Source organism: Penicillium digitatum, chromosome 1 (genome assembly GCF_016767815.1).
Source record: "Penicillium digitatum chromosome 1, complete sequence".
Classification (NCBI taxonomy): Eukaryota; Fungi; Ascomycota; class Eurotiomycetes; order Eurotiales; family Aspergillaceae; genus Penicillium; species Penicillium digitatum.
In genome coordinates, this window is record NC_089384.1 from 3,226,345 (window position 1) to 3,242,296 (window position 15,952).

At 50.5% G+C, this 15,952-nt stretch overlaps 4 protein-coding genes across 4 annotated transcripts; 2 read left to right on the forward strand and 2 right to left on the reverse strand.

Moving 5' to 3' along the window:
• Positions 1 to 58: 58 nt before the first annotated feature.
• On the forward strand, positions 59 to 4,708 carry Pdw03_3447 (Mediator complex, subunit Med13; the record flags this gene model as incomplete). Its single annotated transcript, XM_014676696.1, has 5 exons — positions 59 to 100; positions 158 to 443; positions 502 to 3,309; positions 3,358 to 4,008; positions 4,071 to 4,708. 5 exons carry the CDS (start codon positions 59 to 61, stop codon positions 4,706 to 4,708), a joined length of 4,425 nt encoding a protein of 1,474 aa, XP_014532182.1.
• A 2,164-nt stretch (positions 4,709 to 6,872) lies between these two features.
• Positions 6,873 to 7,934, reverse strand: Pdw03_3448 (RNA recognition motif-related; the record flags this gene model as incomplete). The annotated part of the gene is made up of 1 exon (XM_014676693.1): positions 6,873 to 7,934. One exon carries the CDS (start codon positions 7,932 to 7,934, stop codon positions 6,873 to 6,875), a length of 1,062 nt encoding a protein of 353 aa, XP_014532179.1.
• Positions 7,935 to 9,038: 1,104 nt separating this feature from the next.
• Positions 9,039 to 11,031, forward strand: Pdw03_3449 (6-phosphogluconate dehydrogenase, decarboxylating; the record flags this gene model as incomplete). Its single annotated transcript, XM_014676692.1, has 5 exons — positions 9,039 to 9,055; positions 9,393 to 9,529; positions 9,592 to 10,043; positions 10,102 to 10,530; positions 10,591 to 11,031. 5 exons carry the CDS (start codon positions 9,039 to 9,041, stop codon positions 11,029 to 11,031), a joined length of 1,476 nt encoding a protein of 491 aa, XP_014532178.1.
• Positions 11,032 to 12,310: 1,279 nt separating this feature from the next.
• Positions 12,311 to 15,685, reverse strand: Pdw03_3450 (Autophagy protein Atg13, putative; the record flags this gene model as incomplete). Its single annotated transcript, XM_014676691.2, has 5 exons — positions 12,311 to 14,911; positions 15,007 to 15,105; positions 15,179 to 15,424; positions 15,491 to 15,544; positions 15,602 to 15,685. The coding sequence occupies 5 exons, from the start codon at positions 15,683 to 15,685 to the stop codon at positions 12,311 to 12,313; spliced, it is 3,084 nt and encodes a 1,027-aa protein (XP_014532177.2).
• Between the last annotated feature and the right edge of the window lie 267 nt (positions 15,686 to 15,952).

Sequence of the window (15,952 nt, forward strand, 5' to 3'; positions counted from 1 at the left end):
ATCTTCAAAATTTCTTCTATATTTAAAGGCTCCCGGGGCTGTCCGCGACCGTTGAATTATGGACTTCCCTGGCGGCGCAAACACCAACATACATCTTATTGTGAGTTATCGTAATATTTTGAAGTGCATTCGCGTCTATACTGACGCATCATATCAGGATGGATTCACCAATATTTACTGGAGAATCTACACAGAAGAAGCTAGTATCGCAAACAATCCACAGGAAAGCCCCGCCAATGGCTACACCATTCTCAAGCACTTGAGTCGTCTCAAAGATTTAGAGGCTCGATTGAGAGGTTTAAATTGTCTGGCATCATGTCCGAGGCGTCTAGGGCTTTGGGTGTTCTCCCCTACCCCTGAGTTCGAAAGCCTGAATGCTCTGTATGTGAGGGAAAGTGACCCAGAGTCAAGTAGGATTGTCGTCGGCACAACAACTTTGAAAGGTATGTCTATGGCCGGCTCATATAGTTATTTTGGACCTGGTTAATCCTATTATTATAGTGTCTGCTTTAGGAAGTGTCTCCTCACTGGACTTGGTGAAAGGGCTGTCGTCCGACACCCAGAGTCAGCACGGTACCCAACCCGCTGGGCAGCAACGGCCACATCAGAGCCAACTGCCATCTCGCCGTCAAGATGGCTATAGCAGTTCAGCGGCCATTTATGCATCATTTATATCTGCTGTTGCTGGTTCAATCAGCCTCCAGATTATTCGACGCCATGCTGCTCTACCCCTTGGATCACGCACCCTTTTCACTGCCATCGAAAAGTCGGGATACGAAAGTCCCCAAATCAACAATGAAAGCATCCTCTCCACTTCTTGCTTGACCACACTCAATATCCAGTTAACTATGAGCGGAACAATAACCGTTTCCGCCCAGACTGTACCTCAAACGGGTATAATTCGACTGTGCAGTCCATGCGAAGACACTGCCGAAATAATTGACGCGCAGCCTGGGACTGATCTTTGGCTTTGTCCGAATGGGACTATCGCTAGGCTTGTCACGGCTGATGTTGACTCGTCAAATGTTCTTTCTTTGGGCTACCCAGCCCCTGGGAATCTGTCTGCAAAAAGAATACAGTGGAAATTAGATGTTGTGCAGTGGCTGCGGAATTTTGGGTTGAATGTTGACTCAATTGATGAAGAACACTGGGTTGAAGTGGAGGTCTGGGAGCCTTTTTTCGCGAGGCTTGCTGGGGAAGCATGGCGACAGAGTGATGACAGTCAATCCGCATTGCCGCTGAAGCGCATGCTATGGCCAGCTCGATTTTGCTTCAGAAGGGCTAGCTCATCAAATCTCTCTTCCGAGGCTCAACCTTCCCTTCTTGACGAACCCCTAGATTTTGCAGAGCGATGGTCTGCAATGGCGAGCTCTCTCAAGCTAGATCAAATTGCCCACACTGCTCAAAACACCTCTATCACTCAAGACCCACAATCAAAAGACCAAGAAATGCTGTCACCCAAGGCCGAACCTCTCGATAGCATAGAGAGTTTGTCACGAATTGCGCAATATCCTGATTTGCAAAGCACAAATCTTGTTTACCCGACTCCCCCAGATGGAGCTGCTGTAGTCGGATTGAACAATTCAAATCCCCCCGAGGCTTTCACCGACGATTCTGACTTTGGACCACCCCATTTATTGCAACGAAACTCGAGAAGAAATGCGCCAGGATCTGATATTTCGCCTGTTCAGAATAGTGGCATTGGAATTGGCACTGGCCGATATGATGCAAGTGATGAAGAAGATCTCTTTGGGGAAATGAATGAAAGAGATTTCGGGTCGAAAGGTATCACCGATGCGGACTTCAGCTTTTTTGATGACCCTGATTTCGATGGCATGGAGGGTGGCTCTCGTGTAGATGATGCAGATGAAGCCCTTGAAGCTTTACATCCTCAGAGCGAACCGGAGGCGGAAGCCATGGTTGACGCAGAGCACTCCCCCAACCAGCCACCGGGAATTTCAACTCATGTCGAAGCACTTGAGGTACACGCCTCTCCGATATACCTCGAAGCCCCACAGTTATCAGAAGAGCTCTTGGCCCCCGAAGAACCAGCTCATTCACCTACGGATCGCGCAGGCCAAACAATAAGCCCGCCTTTGAGCCCAGTAGAAGTGAAAAGGATTTTGTTCCCGGGGCCCGAGGCAGGCGATCATCAACAATCTACAGACAACCGGGGGCAAGGGCATTACCACCCAGTGGTATTCGAGAAGAAACTTGGTGATTGGGATCAGAAGTACGGAGCAGCTGGCAAATTCTGGTTCTCCAGTGGTGGCTCATTGGACGCGTTGAATCACACATCTGAAATTCCCACTATTGGCATTCCTCGCCGCGCCCGAAGCAGTGCCAACGCACTCGGCTCCTCCAAAGAACTTAACAAGACCAGCCTATCTCTGATTCCGTCAGAAAATGGACTACGATCAGCCTCGGTGAGCAGTGACAGCAGCGATGAGAGCATCGATATTATCTCGGAGCACGTCCCAACACCGGCAGCCATGCCCTCGATGCACTCTTTAAAGCGCAAACGAGCTTCTTCGGAATCTGATATCATGTCGGTTGCGTCCCAAGAGAAGTCATTGCCTGGCACAGAAGCAACTCCCGGATACGCAGCCGAGAATTCTACGTTCCTCGGTAACTTCTTGGCCAACTTTTCCGATTGGACGTTAACCGGTTATTTCTCTGCTCTTCCACCTCAACAACACCCTGTAATTATTCGCCGTGAAGGTCAACTTGAAATTGCCCAACTTCTGGTTGACCAAATCACGCAGTCCTCTCTTAAGCATCCACTTGATGGAAAAATTGGCCTTTTTGATCTCGAGAGCGAGCCCTTGTCACTGCAAGCCCCCGACGACACAACGCTCTTGAGTGAGGCCTCGAAAATGGACTTCAAGAGATACATATCACTGCAGGATGAATTTTTTGCGAATCAATTGCAACAGCATTCGCCGCCGCCCAAAGACACCCCAAAAAGCATTATTTCAAAGTTACCGGCGCCTCACATTCGTGTGCGTCGAGGGAAAGAATACCTAGAGGCTCTTCCCCCAGCTGTATCCTTTTGGGAGACGTTTGGTCTTGAGCCTGCTTACGGACCGAAGAACATCTCTGCTTATTGCATTCACCCACAAGCTGCGTCAAAAGCGGCAGATGTGTTTCTGAGACGGTTTGGTCTTCTTTACCAAAGTTGCAGTCTTGGGACTCATGCCAGAGGAGAAGATTCTGTGGCATTTGAAGAAGGACTGAAGCTATGGAAATCCGAAACATCTAGTTACGAATCTATGATGCAGGTTTTGAAGAGAATTTGCGAGCAGCTTGGTACGTGTTTTCTCTGACGGCCACATACTTTTACTAACGATCCTCAAGGCTCGGAGCTCTCACAATCCCCAGCGACTACTGATAACCATGTTGTCTATATCATCAACCCATTTACTCACGCTGCGGCACTAGCAGACATTTGTTCCGCCTTCTGGTACCTCTTCCAACAATTGGTAGCTGGTTCCGAACGAAGACAGACTCAAATTTCCAACGAGCTTGTTCTGCAGATAATCCCGCTGGAGTTTATCATGTCAAGTGAAACGATGGTTGCACCTCCCCAGACGGACTATTTAAATTTGGCCCTAGAAGTCTACAGTCGATGTCGCCCAAACGATGTGGATATGAGCCCCCTGCTCTGTGCGCCACCAATGCTTCTGGCCGACGCTCTTCCTAGAGCCATTAGTTTCCGACTTGCACCTGAAAGATCTTCGCCGCTTCAAGATGGACGAAGTCTTCATATTGCTTACTCCAAAAGTCTTGATCAACGCTGGATATCGGTGGCATGGTCTGATTTGCCAGGTTCGATACAAAGAACTATGTCATACTGCCTACGGTATCGTCAGTCGGGTGGTGCCAGACCGATTTCCGAGATAAGGAATGAAATCTGGGCTACGACGAAACATATTATGGATAAATTCCAAGCACGCTGGAAAGTTCAGCTTGCAACCACCGAGCCTATAGAAACCGATGAGGTTGAAGGTACTCTTCAAAAAATCCCGAAATTTTTAGTATTGAGGGCAAATTTGCTAAGACATTTACAGCCTGGTCTAGTCTAGCAGACCATCACAATAAGTTAAACCCCGGGTCCTTGGAATTGACCATTTTGGCAGTCAACACTATTCCCGACTTGATCCTTGAGCCACCAGTCCCACCTATCTCGATGGCAATGCTGAATATACTGTCTTCCTCTACCCCTGTCTCGACTCCTAATGCAAGTGCCAGCGTTGCATCCCCCGAACAATCAGGCAACGCAGCTACGCCAACCAGCGCCGGTCCGGCCGCTTGCACTGCTCCGACGCCAACGGATTTGTCACTTGAAACAGATTCAGAAGCCGTCCTTGCTGACATCTGCGACGATTCCTGGCTAGCCATCTTATCACACCGCCTCAACAGTTCTCCACACCTCACCGAATTCCGACCCGCCCTTTCCAGCGGGTACCTCCTCCGCCGCAGGGGAGCTGCTGATGGCGACGGTGTGTTTGCAATCACGGTCAATCTCATCTATTCCCCGCGTCCGCCCGCATCCTACGATAACGTCCTGAAAGATACCTTAAGTATGTATCGGGACCTGGGTTGTCTTGCCCGGGCCAAGGGCATATGCAGTGTACAAAACAACACACTGCCTTGGCATGTCGCCACGGCTCTCCGTGGACAAGAGCTTTTGAGTTATGTTTTTTGAGCGAATTTTTTTGTTACTTGGGGCGTTGTGGTTTCTTTGTCTACTTGGGATCTCATGTATGTTAAGGCTTCCTCAGTGGTGGGATGTTTTAGTACCTAGTTTGGGTAGATATGTATACCCTTGTTAATTGTGCATGGTTGTCAAAGTAGCGAGAATGTTAGAATCATACCTCTCACATCTCTTGACATCCGCCATTCGTGGCTGACGATTCTTCTCTATTTTCCAAGTCTCTACATTCAGAGTTTCAAATTATGGAACTTTTATTACTGTGATAATCTACAATATACCTCTTTCTTTCATCCATATCTGATGGGCCGACGGCACATCAAACGAGAGGGTAGCTGGAGGATATCATCACTTTTGTTGGCCATAAGTATGTACATCTTCAATATTCAGAGGATCAATGGGCTGGATTCAAATTACTCCATGACGAGAACTTGCGTATCTTGAAAGCGGCGCCGATGAACTTCTGTAGATCTAGCGGGATTTGAAATATTTCGACAAGAAGAGGAAGAACCCCGCACCTGAAGTTGTAACTAAATCTCGTTCTAGTGGGTTTGACGCAGCATCGAGATAGGTAGCGAGGTCGAAAAAGTGTAGCAAGAAAGGTCTGGATAAACGAGGAAGGGAAGTAGTGACACATCTCTGCCTGACACGAAAAGAAGAAACGGAAACCGCTACTATACCACGAGCACGAAATGTACTGAATTTTGAATCACAGGAAAGAAAAAAAAAGCGTCTTTAGAAAACTACCCTAGACACTCACTTCTTCTAGGGCCTTGGAAAGATGTAGGGGATAGGTCAATGTTTTTTTACATTTTACCAACTTCGAATATTTTCAAATTATCAATAGAAATATGCACCATCGAGTTCCAAAAAGGCAAAGAATGTACCCCGAATAAAGCCATCTAAAGTATACCCAAGAAAGAAAAGGACTCGGCAAAAGACCTCCAATTCCACACTAAAAAGACTCCCAGAAAGAAAGATGCACCGAAAGCAACATATGTGCTGACAGCTTTCAATCGCCAACAGTGGTTTAAAAAAAAAATCCGTGTTTCAACGTAAGAATCTCGTAACGCAGCTCGTCATTGTGGCAGATAATAATGCCAACAGAAAGGGTATCGTGTTGCAGAATATGTCGTGATCGTAGGTGATGATGTACATGATCGTATGCATGTGTATGCCTCGAAAAAGGAAGCCATCAATGTCGGTAAAACCGAGATCAAGAGAGCCCAAGGCCAAGGGTGCAGCGTTTGCTGCTGCTACCTTGCCTTGTCACCCATCGGCACTCTCCATGTCAACCTCCTTCTTCTTGGAGAACAGCGAGACGTTGTTTTTTACTGCCCAAATGGCATATACAGCAAAAGCAAAGAGGAGGAAGAGGATGATGATGATGATCGCGATGGTGATGTTGCGCTTAACCATCTTGAGTGGCGACGATCAGCAGATCGTGGCAGAGAGGTGAATGATTTGACGAGATGTGTAGAGAGCTTTGATCGTTGTTAAGCTGATGGCAGGGTAGGTAAAGCCCAAAATAAAGCGTGAAGGCTTGGGCAGGAGGCCGTATGCAGGCAGCAATGCGTTGGGGATTTGTATACACGGACGTCAACAGCCTCGTCGGGCTGGCTCTTTGCGCAACACACAACTCTCCTTTTACAAGGAGAATGAAACGGAAGATCGAAATGTGAGAAGGGAAAGTGAGAAATAAGGGTCAGCTGGAATGTGCATGGGTTTTAAACTGGACTTTTTTTCCCCCAGCCATGTGCTTTTAGAGGGGCTGGGAACTCAATGGACTAACCACGTACTCTGTAATGTGGCTAGGTGTTCGGAATACTCTGTGCATGGTATGCGCATTACGGGCAGGCTAGAAAAAGTTGACTAAAGCACTTCATTACAAGGTGCTCGATGGAAGATACCTAATACCTTGGAAGTACAAGTCCACGGGTGATGCTGAGGAGGCAAACCTGCCCAAGGCCACCAATACCATCACGTGGCCACGATCGTCAACATCTGGAAAAGCCTTCATTCGAGGACGAAGCAAACAGATCTGAAACCATTTCGAATTCAGTAATAGCGTATGTAATGACGGAAAAGTATCGTAATTAGTCTTGCTATGTAAAGATAGGATCGTTCTCTACATGAACCACCGCTTACATCCAAAGACTTAGCCTAGAATTTTCAATCCTCCCTTGGTTTTGGCTGGCTTTTTGATACCGTCCTGCTTCACCTTTCCACCAGCTCCACCGGCGCTGTCTCCCTTAGGACCCTTGCCCTTGCCTTGTTTCTTCCCATGCTTTCCATACTTGGGGTTTGAAGCGGGACGAACCTCGGTCATGGCTCGGCGCAGCAAGATTGGATGCGAACCAATGTACTTTCCTTGCATTTCTCGTCCCGCTTTGAAGTAGTCATCACTTCCACTGAAGCTGACAAACCCATATCCTTGGCTCTTTTGAGTTCGTTTCTCTCGGACCACACGCGCTTTCTGGACCGATGTGTAGCGAGAAAAGGCCTTCAGCAGAGACTCATCCGTCACTTCGCCTGCAAGGTTGCCCACAAAAAGGCGGAAATGTGCCGGGTCCCACTCCAATAAGGTCGAGTCGGTCCATGTCTCACCACCACCAGAACGAATGACAGTTTTTTGTGAATCGGACTGCGGGGCAGGGGTGCTGGTGCCGAAGGTTGGGGTTCCAGTTCCCGTGTTCACGCCTGAACCAGGTTGGTTTTTGGAGTCTTCGGTGGGTTTGTTGTAGGCGCTCTGCCACTGCGCAATTTGAGCTTCAGTCTCTGCATCAAAGCCGGGGGCGTTGCCATTCTGTGGGAACCCTGTGTTTGCCTGATTGGGCGTAGATCCGAACGGGTTCGCAATGTGTGGGACGGTCGGGCCGTATGTGTTTTCAGCGTATTGAGGTTGACCATAATAGGAAGGCACACTCTGATATGTTTGAGGTTGTTGATAGTGGTTGACATAGCTGTTGGTGGGGGTTGCATACCCTGCAGCAGAGACTGGCGGAGTTGAGACCGAGTGGATATTAGCGCGATGCGGTTGATTGGAGGCTACCGCGCGCGGCTGGAACGCTGTGAAGGCGCTGTAGCCTGTTTGTCGGGATCTACCGCCATGGCCTGCAGGATTTACGATGGGAGGCTGCGCGGCGTTGGCGGATGGAGGTGGGCGGGGCGGAAGTGACGAGGGAGTCTGTCTGAGACCTGGAGGAGGCGGAAGGGACATGATGAATGGGATATTCAAATAAGGAAGAGAGAGAGAGAGAGAGATGTGATGCAAGAGACAATAGTGCTAGATGCAAAGTAGCAATAGCAAACGTACCTTCAGGGCCTGACTGACGCCGCAGTCATTCGCCAGACGTCACGCTTGAGAGAGGCACCCGAAGGATGAGCACTTGTAAGAGGCGATTCGTTGCGCAGCTTGAAAATGGCCACAGTGAGAAGCGTGGAAGACTTTGAAAATGCGTGCCTTTAAACACTACACTGGACCGCAAAATTGTTATTGTTTTAATTAAAAGGGGAGGAGATATCAGAGATGACTTTTTTTCTGTCTCTGAATGCGCTGGCTAGGCTGTTGGCGATGGCTGTGTCACATGACTCGTGTGAGGTTTCCTGACTCAGTCATGACATAAGCAGAGAGACCTGCTGAGTCATTCCTACTGCCGGCCCCGGGGCTCAGTGACCCCCACTTTAGTCCCAAAAAGGCCTAGCTCGTGTGCAGCCGGGTATGAACGCATCGGCAAGTGATTTCTCCGTCGTCCACCAGAACAGTTCACCGATGCATGGACAAGGTGGGATGGGGGGTTGGGGTGGTTTCGATGGTACAAGAAGCTTCGGTTGGGTTTCTGCTATTTCATCATTGTCTACTCGATACCTACAATATGCATACTTGCTATGATATATACAAATTCTTCAGTCCAAGTACCCCTCTATGCCCCGCTATCATACGCAAGTAAAAGCTGCAATGCCAATCACAACTACACCTGTATATTATTAAAGGAAAGTCCATCGTATACAAAGAATGTTGCACATGGGGAATCGAAAACCGGGTCGGATATTGCTTTTCCAAATTCTAACAGAACCCGAGTGGGTTGGCACCGGACGACTCTGCTCCTGTACCCAATACTTGGCACTACACCGGAGACAGTAAGAACAACGCTTGTACATGGTACCCCCGCCGGCATGTCCCACCAACGATGACGGAAGAGTTGCTCCGTCAGCCGGTTGGGGCTACTTCTTCTTCTTCCCCTCCTCTCCTTCTTCATTTTCTTCCCTTCTCTAGATTCACAGTTCCCTTCCTCAATACCCTCATATCTCACATATAATCGTTATGGCTGACCAAGCTGTGTAAGTTCTCTACCTTGCCCCCACTTCACCAATTCCAGCATCCCAGCGGTTACATGTCCCTGCATATTGCAATGATACCAGGGCGCATCGATCCCCTATGCTGCTCAGGCATCATGCTATATGGAACACCAAATCCCTATAGACGCTCGTGCAAGTTATACCAATGGAGCTATGCTACTGCGAGTCTGATCACTTTTCGGAAGCTCGCGGATTTCTCCTTCTTTTGGTTCCCATCGTGATCTTTTTTAGCCAGTTGTTGAAGAGAGACATTGATCGCTGACTATAGCGCCCGTCTCGCCGGCATCAATGTCGGCGCTCCGGCGCATTTTTCCCCCAGTGCTGATTTCGGCCTCATCGGTCTGGCCGTCATGGGCCAGAACCTGATCCTGAACGTTGCTGATCACGGTTTCACCGTTTGCGCTTACAACCGTACAACTGCCAAGGTTGACCGTTTCTTGGAGAACGAGGCCAAGGGTAAGCTCCACAGAGAATAACAGGTTCTGGCCCTTTTGCAAAAATGCTCATTATGATAACAGGCAAGTCCATCGTTGGTGCTCACTCCATCCAGGAGTTCTGCGCCAAGCTCAAGCGCCCCCGTCGTATCATGCTCCTCGTTATGGCCGGCAAGCCTGTTGATGACTTCATCGAGTCCCTCCTGCCTTTCCTCGAGAAGGGTGATATCATCATTGACGGCGGTAACTCCCACTTCCCCGACAGCAACCGCCGCACTCAATACCTCACCTCCAAGGGCATCAGCTTCGTTGGCAGCGGTGTCTCCGGCGGTGAGGAGGGTGCCCGTTACGGACCTTCTCTCATGCCCGGCGGTAACGAGGAGGCCTGGCCCCACATTAAGGACATTTTCCAGAGCATCTCCGCCAAGAGCGACGGCGAGGCCTGCTGCGACTGGGTTGGTGACGAGGGTGCTGGTCACTACGTCAAGATGGTCCACAACGGCATTGAGTACGGTGACATGCAACTAATCTGCGAGGTAAGGCCACGTTCAAAGCTGAAAAAACATGCTCGGGCAACTGCTGAGATCATTTTAGGCCTACGATATCTTGAAGCGCGGTGTCGGTCTCTCCTCCAAGGAGATTGGTGATGTTTTCGCCAAGTGGAACACCGGTGTTCTCGACTCCTTCCTGATCGAGATCACCCGTGATATCCTCTACTACAACGACAACGATGGAACTCCCCTTGTTGATAAGATTCTCGACAAGGCTGGCCAGAAGGGTACCGGCAAGTGGACCGCCATCAACGCTCTGGATCTCGGCATGCCCGTTACCCTGATCGGTGAGGCTGTCTTCTCCCGCTGCCTCAGTGCTCTCAAGGACGAGCGTGGCCGCGCCAGCAGCATCCTGAGCGGTCCTACTCCCAAGTTCGAGGGCGACAAGCAGGCTTTCGTCGACGACCTTGAGCAGGCCCTTTACGCTTCCAAGATTATCTCCTACGCTCAGGGCTTCATGCTCATTCAGAACGTGAGTCTTTTTTTTTCAGGTTCACCGATAGTCAGTTTCTAACTCTGGTCCCCAAATTAGGCCGCCAAGGAGTACAAGTGGAAGCTGAACAAGCCTTCCATTGCCCTCATGTGGCGCGGTGGCTGCATCATCCGCTCCGTCTTCCTTAAGGACATTACCAATGCCTACCGCAACAACCCCGACCTTGAGAACCTGCTGTTCGACGACTTCTTCAACAAGGCCATTAACAATGCCCAGAGCGGCTGGCGTAACGTGATCAGCAAGACCGCTCTGTGGGGTATCCCCGCCCCGGCTTTCTCCACCGCTCTCAGCTTCTACGACGGATACCGTTCTAAGAACCTGCCCGCCAACCTGCTCCAGGCCCAGCGTGACTACTTCGGTGCCCACACTTTCCGCATCAAGCCCGAGAACGCCAGCGAGACCTTCCCCGAGGGCAAGGATATCCACGTTAACTGGACTGGCCGTGGTGGTGATGTGTCGGCCTCGACCTACATCGCATGAGCGTGTTAAGTTGAGGTTTCCTAGCAGGGTAAAAAATTTGGATGTTCAATGTATTTAGAAGTCTCCATGGAATGCCCATGATCCGTAACGAAGTCACTTGTTTTTTCCTTCAACACATCTCTTTGCGGTCTATGATTAAGTGAGCCCCTGCTCAGCGCGGGCCAATACAAGGAACAAGGTGCGCGTTCAAACCAACAAGCATGCTACTGGCTATGTCTCATGACAGTATTCGAGGCCGGTTCATGAGAATTATCACCGATTTCACCGACCTTCAACTTCAACTCCCATAGCATATGTTTGCATGTCATTCGTTGTCTACCGCAATCAAGAGCACTAAACTCGAGACCCTCACCTTTTCGAGCTTCGGGAAAATCAATTTTTGTCACTTGCTAAATTCAAGAGCGTGAGGATGTCTGTTTGCCCAAATTCTAAATTCGGGGCTAAGATCTGGCTTTGGGACTTGTAAGGGCTTGGGTTTTCGTTTCTTTCTCTCTTCCTCCCCCTGGTCTCCAAAGCTATCTCCATGAGTCATCTCTAGATAGTCCTGGACCCCTTCATTCTGACCTAGTCGGCCCCGCCACCTTCCACAGCGCGGTCCTGGGCGTGGAAGGCCCTGAAAGTGCCCCTACATACTCATTCTGGTTCAGATGTCGCTTCACTCGCGCTGTCCGTCCGCTGCTATGCTAGTCATGGTCTTGTCTTGCTAACATTTTTGTCTCACCCAGTAGTGAATACGAACAATGGGTTCAATTTTTTTTTTTAATAAGTAATTCAACTCTAGCAAGTGAAAATCCACCAATATGATCAAATAGATCAAGAATCATATAGTCGTAAGAGAAAAAAAAAGCGTTGGTCCCCAAGTAACCATCAAGTCATATCAGTCATGCAGGGAATATGCTAAATGAGCAAAGCAACCCCAGAACTTCGGAAAATAAAGTGAAGTGAAAGTGAAAGTGAAGAAAGAAAATAGAAAATTAACAGAATCAAAAACGCCCAAAACAAAACAGAAAGATCCAATCTCTATGCAAATCGCAGTAATCAATCTGTGAGTGGAGTATTCAGTCTATTAGAATCAGCCATCCGCGCAAGTAGGAAATGGTGTAAAGGCAAAGCAAGAATCAAAAATTGAATCGAATGGGGGTCCAATCGCCTAAGCAATCGCCAAGGTATAAGACGAACGGTCGAGAGACAGGCAAGGGAAGTGCGAGGGGCCTAGGCGGTTAATATAAAACGAAAAACCAAAATAGAGCAGCGTTGGGATGCCCATGTATACTATTTTTCACGACCAAACATGGAAGCCCGGAAGCCCTGCTCCCCGTCTCCCACTGCCACGCCGGGATCCGGCAACCATTTCAGCCCCACCGTGGTTCCCGTTCCTACCTTCATCCAGGCTGCGCCGCGAGGCGCCGAAGTCGCTCATAGCAAAGAGCAGCGGCTCGTCGTCTTCGGGCGCTTGTGTGGACAGCCCCCGACCCATGCTTGGCCGCTGCGCAGAACCCCGACGAATCTCTAGCGTAGAGTTGCCGCTGTTACTTCCACTGGCATTGCCATCGCGGTCCTGCTCGCGTTCCGCCAAGTGAGGAGCGAGATTGGCACCCCGGGCAAGGCTGCTGGATGCTGAACTGAGAGAATGCCCGCCCGAGTAGCCGCGCCCGCGGGAGCTGGCGAACCGGGGCTGATAGACATGGGGGTTAGAGGAGGCTGAGGCACTGGTTGGTCCAGACATCTGCCCGCGAAGGGATGTACTGTCCCGATACGGACCTGTTGCAGAGCCGGATGGGCCGCTTGGGTGCTCGGCCAGTGATTGGGGGCTTTTCTGGGATTCATTCTGCCGTTGGGTGGCACCCAGGGTAGCGTGTGAAGGCTCATCGGCCCCCAGACTGAGGCTGCGCATGCCGAATGGGAAGATTTCGTCGTCTTCGCCTGTAACGATCGGCCGGCGCACGGCTGCGGAGCTCGATCGGCGGTAAGCTGGATTGAAGATCCGCGGCGAGGTTGGGATGTCAATAGCACCTGCGGCAGAGGAAGTTCCTCGCGAATTTTCTGTACCGGGACGTTCTTCTAGTGTCGAGTCATGCCGTGTGCGGGGAATTCTTGAACGATGGTCGATTTCAATCTCATCAGCAACGCTGTTTGAGCTCAAACGAGAGCGGATGGCAGGGGTATGGGGGGTGTGGGGAGTGTGGGGGGATACGGGTTTCCCCGGAGAAGAAGCTGTGGATATGGAGGTGCCCGCAACCATCGGTGGGACTCCGGACAGTTGTTTGCTCGAAGATAAGGAAGAGCGATGCATGTGCATAGACTGTGACATTGAGTCGGACAACGCGGCATTCGAATCTCGCATGCCGCGAAAGCGAGCCAGAGCTGCTGCGGTGGGGTTGGGCTGCCTAGGGCCAGGCTGAATAGATGCAGAGGTGGATGAATTCATTAAATCCTTCTTTGAGTCAAGCATCTTTAAGAATTCGGAGATATTCTCGTCATCTGCGTGGATGGACTCCGCACTCGTGCCTGTAGCTTCCGTGAGGAGCCCGGACCCGGGCTGTGCATTGGATGATGTTGCGCTCGCTCGGCCGCCGGAATTGTCGTCCTCCAATCTGTTTGCCCCTGCAGAAAGGCGTCCTCGTCGGTGGCTAAAGGAGCTGCTGTACCGGGAGATAGGAGCCGGTTTGGGGGATGCGGAATTAGACGATGATATAGCTTGTTCAGATGCGATAGTTATAGGTTTGCGCGCTGAAGCAGCAGAAGAAGGAGGCGGCATGATGCGTGAATCGGCAGATGTTCCTGTAGGGATGCGTGAAGTCATATTGCGGGGGGATACCCCCAGAGGAGAGTCTGCTAAAGCCGGGGAGGCAGAAAGAGGGGGAGCTTTGAAGGGTTGGAATGAAACGGAGGGACGGCGTGGTAAACTTGAAGCGCCACCTTCACTAGCAATCTGCGCAGCACGCCCAACGGGTACGACTTTCGCAGAAGGATGGAGTCTCTTAGGTGAGTCTGTCGGAGAAGGAGACCCTGCGCCCGAATCTCTCATTGCACGAAGTGCTGATATAGGACTTACACCTGTTGTTGGGCCAACCTGATGGAAGGTAGAGAGACTGCCGTATGCACGGGTGCAATCTGGATTCTCAACGGTCCTTCTCTCCACTGGCACGGATCCGACTTCAGGATTTGGGCGGTTGACATCATCTGAAGGCAACGATGGACGGAATATCTCATCGTCAGCACCCATGAACCGCGAGCTCAGTAACGCTTCCGAGTCATCAACGCGGAAATCACAGTTCGTCCGATACGTGACTTGAACTGAAAAGGGACCCGCGGGTGACTCCGTGACCCCAAAGCTGTAGGTGTCCACCACTTTTTCGCTTCCCTCACTCAACGGGGCTGTCAAATGATCCAGTGAGGGGTTATCACGAGCAACGCCCCCATCTACCACACGGTACTTGATCTGGAGAGCTGGACTCTGCCGTAACTTTTTGTTGCGTTTAGAGAATCTCCATGCAGGCAAGAACTTGGAGTAGGTGAATAAGGATCGGAAAAGCACAATGCTTTTCTTATACACAGTCGGCAAGATAGAGCCCAAATCTGCCGGAGGACTGCTTGACGACCCTCCCAACTCGATTCTCCACCGCTCCAAAATAATCTCGTCATTTTCCGATTGGTATGGCTTTGCACGGGCGCCTTGAAGTTCCGCGAGCGACTCACGCACATCCCACCGCTTCCCATTCTCATCAAGAACCACCAGACTTTGATTATTTGTGAGACCCTTTGTGTCTAAGTATGTTTCGATAACGAGTGGTGGTGGTCGATTGTCCGTTGCATCGCACGTTCTCCAAGGTCGCAGGGGTTCCCGAAGGACATCGGTATCATCTAATTCAACGTTGAACTGGGGTGAAACAAATAGAGTTAGCGCCTGCCCTCTTTCATATGGTTGGCCGTTCCAAAACGCATCGCAAATCCGAACATGAGATGGAAACGTACCCAGCGATTGACTCTAGGGGACTCGGAGCCCTTGTTGAAGGAGGGAGGCAGTGCAACTCGTGAATGTAGGATGATCAACGCGGCTTTTGTGTGGTAATTCTGTTGAAAGATGGGTCAGCCATCAACAAGGCGTCCTGATAAGCCATTGGAGGGGCGACCTGAATGACGATACCGATATTATTTGATTTAACCGGGTCAGGGCCTCCTTGCCCAGTGCCGCATTCCTCCCCTGCTCGGATGGATGATTTCCCGGCTCTATCCCTAACCCTCTGGCAGAATTAGACCCCATATCGACCGTTGGTGAGCTCGGGGAAGCTTCCTGCTCTCTGCGGTCGTCCCGAGCTGTCGGTCTGAGTGGAAAGTTAGGCGCCGGAGACGGCACCGCCGATGATCGGGGATGTTGGTGCATGGTGGGCGGCTAATTGCGAAGGCGTGGTTAGCGATCATCGACACGGATGCGAACAAGAGAAAAGAACGGTATTACCCTGATGAAGCGGGCCCAAGGAGTGCTGGATAGGAGTGTTATCACCGCCGGAATCTGTTATCAGGAACGCAATCGGGCAGCGATAGGTCCAGGACTGAATGCCATGCTAACAGAAGAGCAGAATGAGATCTTCTGGGGGCGTTCCTGAATCTGAGACGCTAAGAAATTCACGATAGGACAATGGACGGCCAGCATGTGGTCTGGGGCGACTCTCCGGCCTGGGACCTTCGGAGCAAGTCTAGAGCTTCTCCGCACGGGCAAATGCAGTTAGTTGAGATCGCCTTGTAAGGCGTAGAGAAGCGAGAGAGATTTGAGAAAGCCAGTTGAAAAAAAAAAAAAAACAAAGATCAAAAAGATGGATGCTGAGAAAGAGAGAGAAAGGGTGATGATAATGAAGATAGTTCGTGACGCACATCCGGTGACTCGACAGGTCTCGAGTTGTCCTAGTCCGCCTAGAACGCC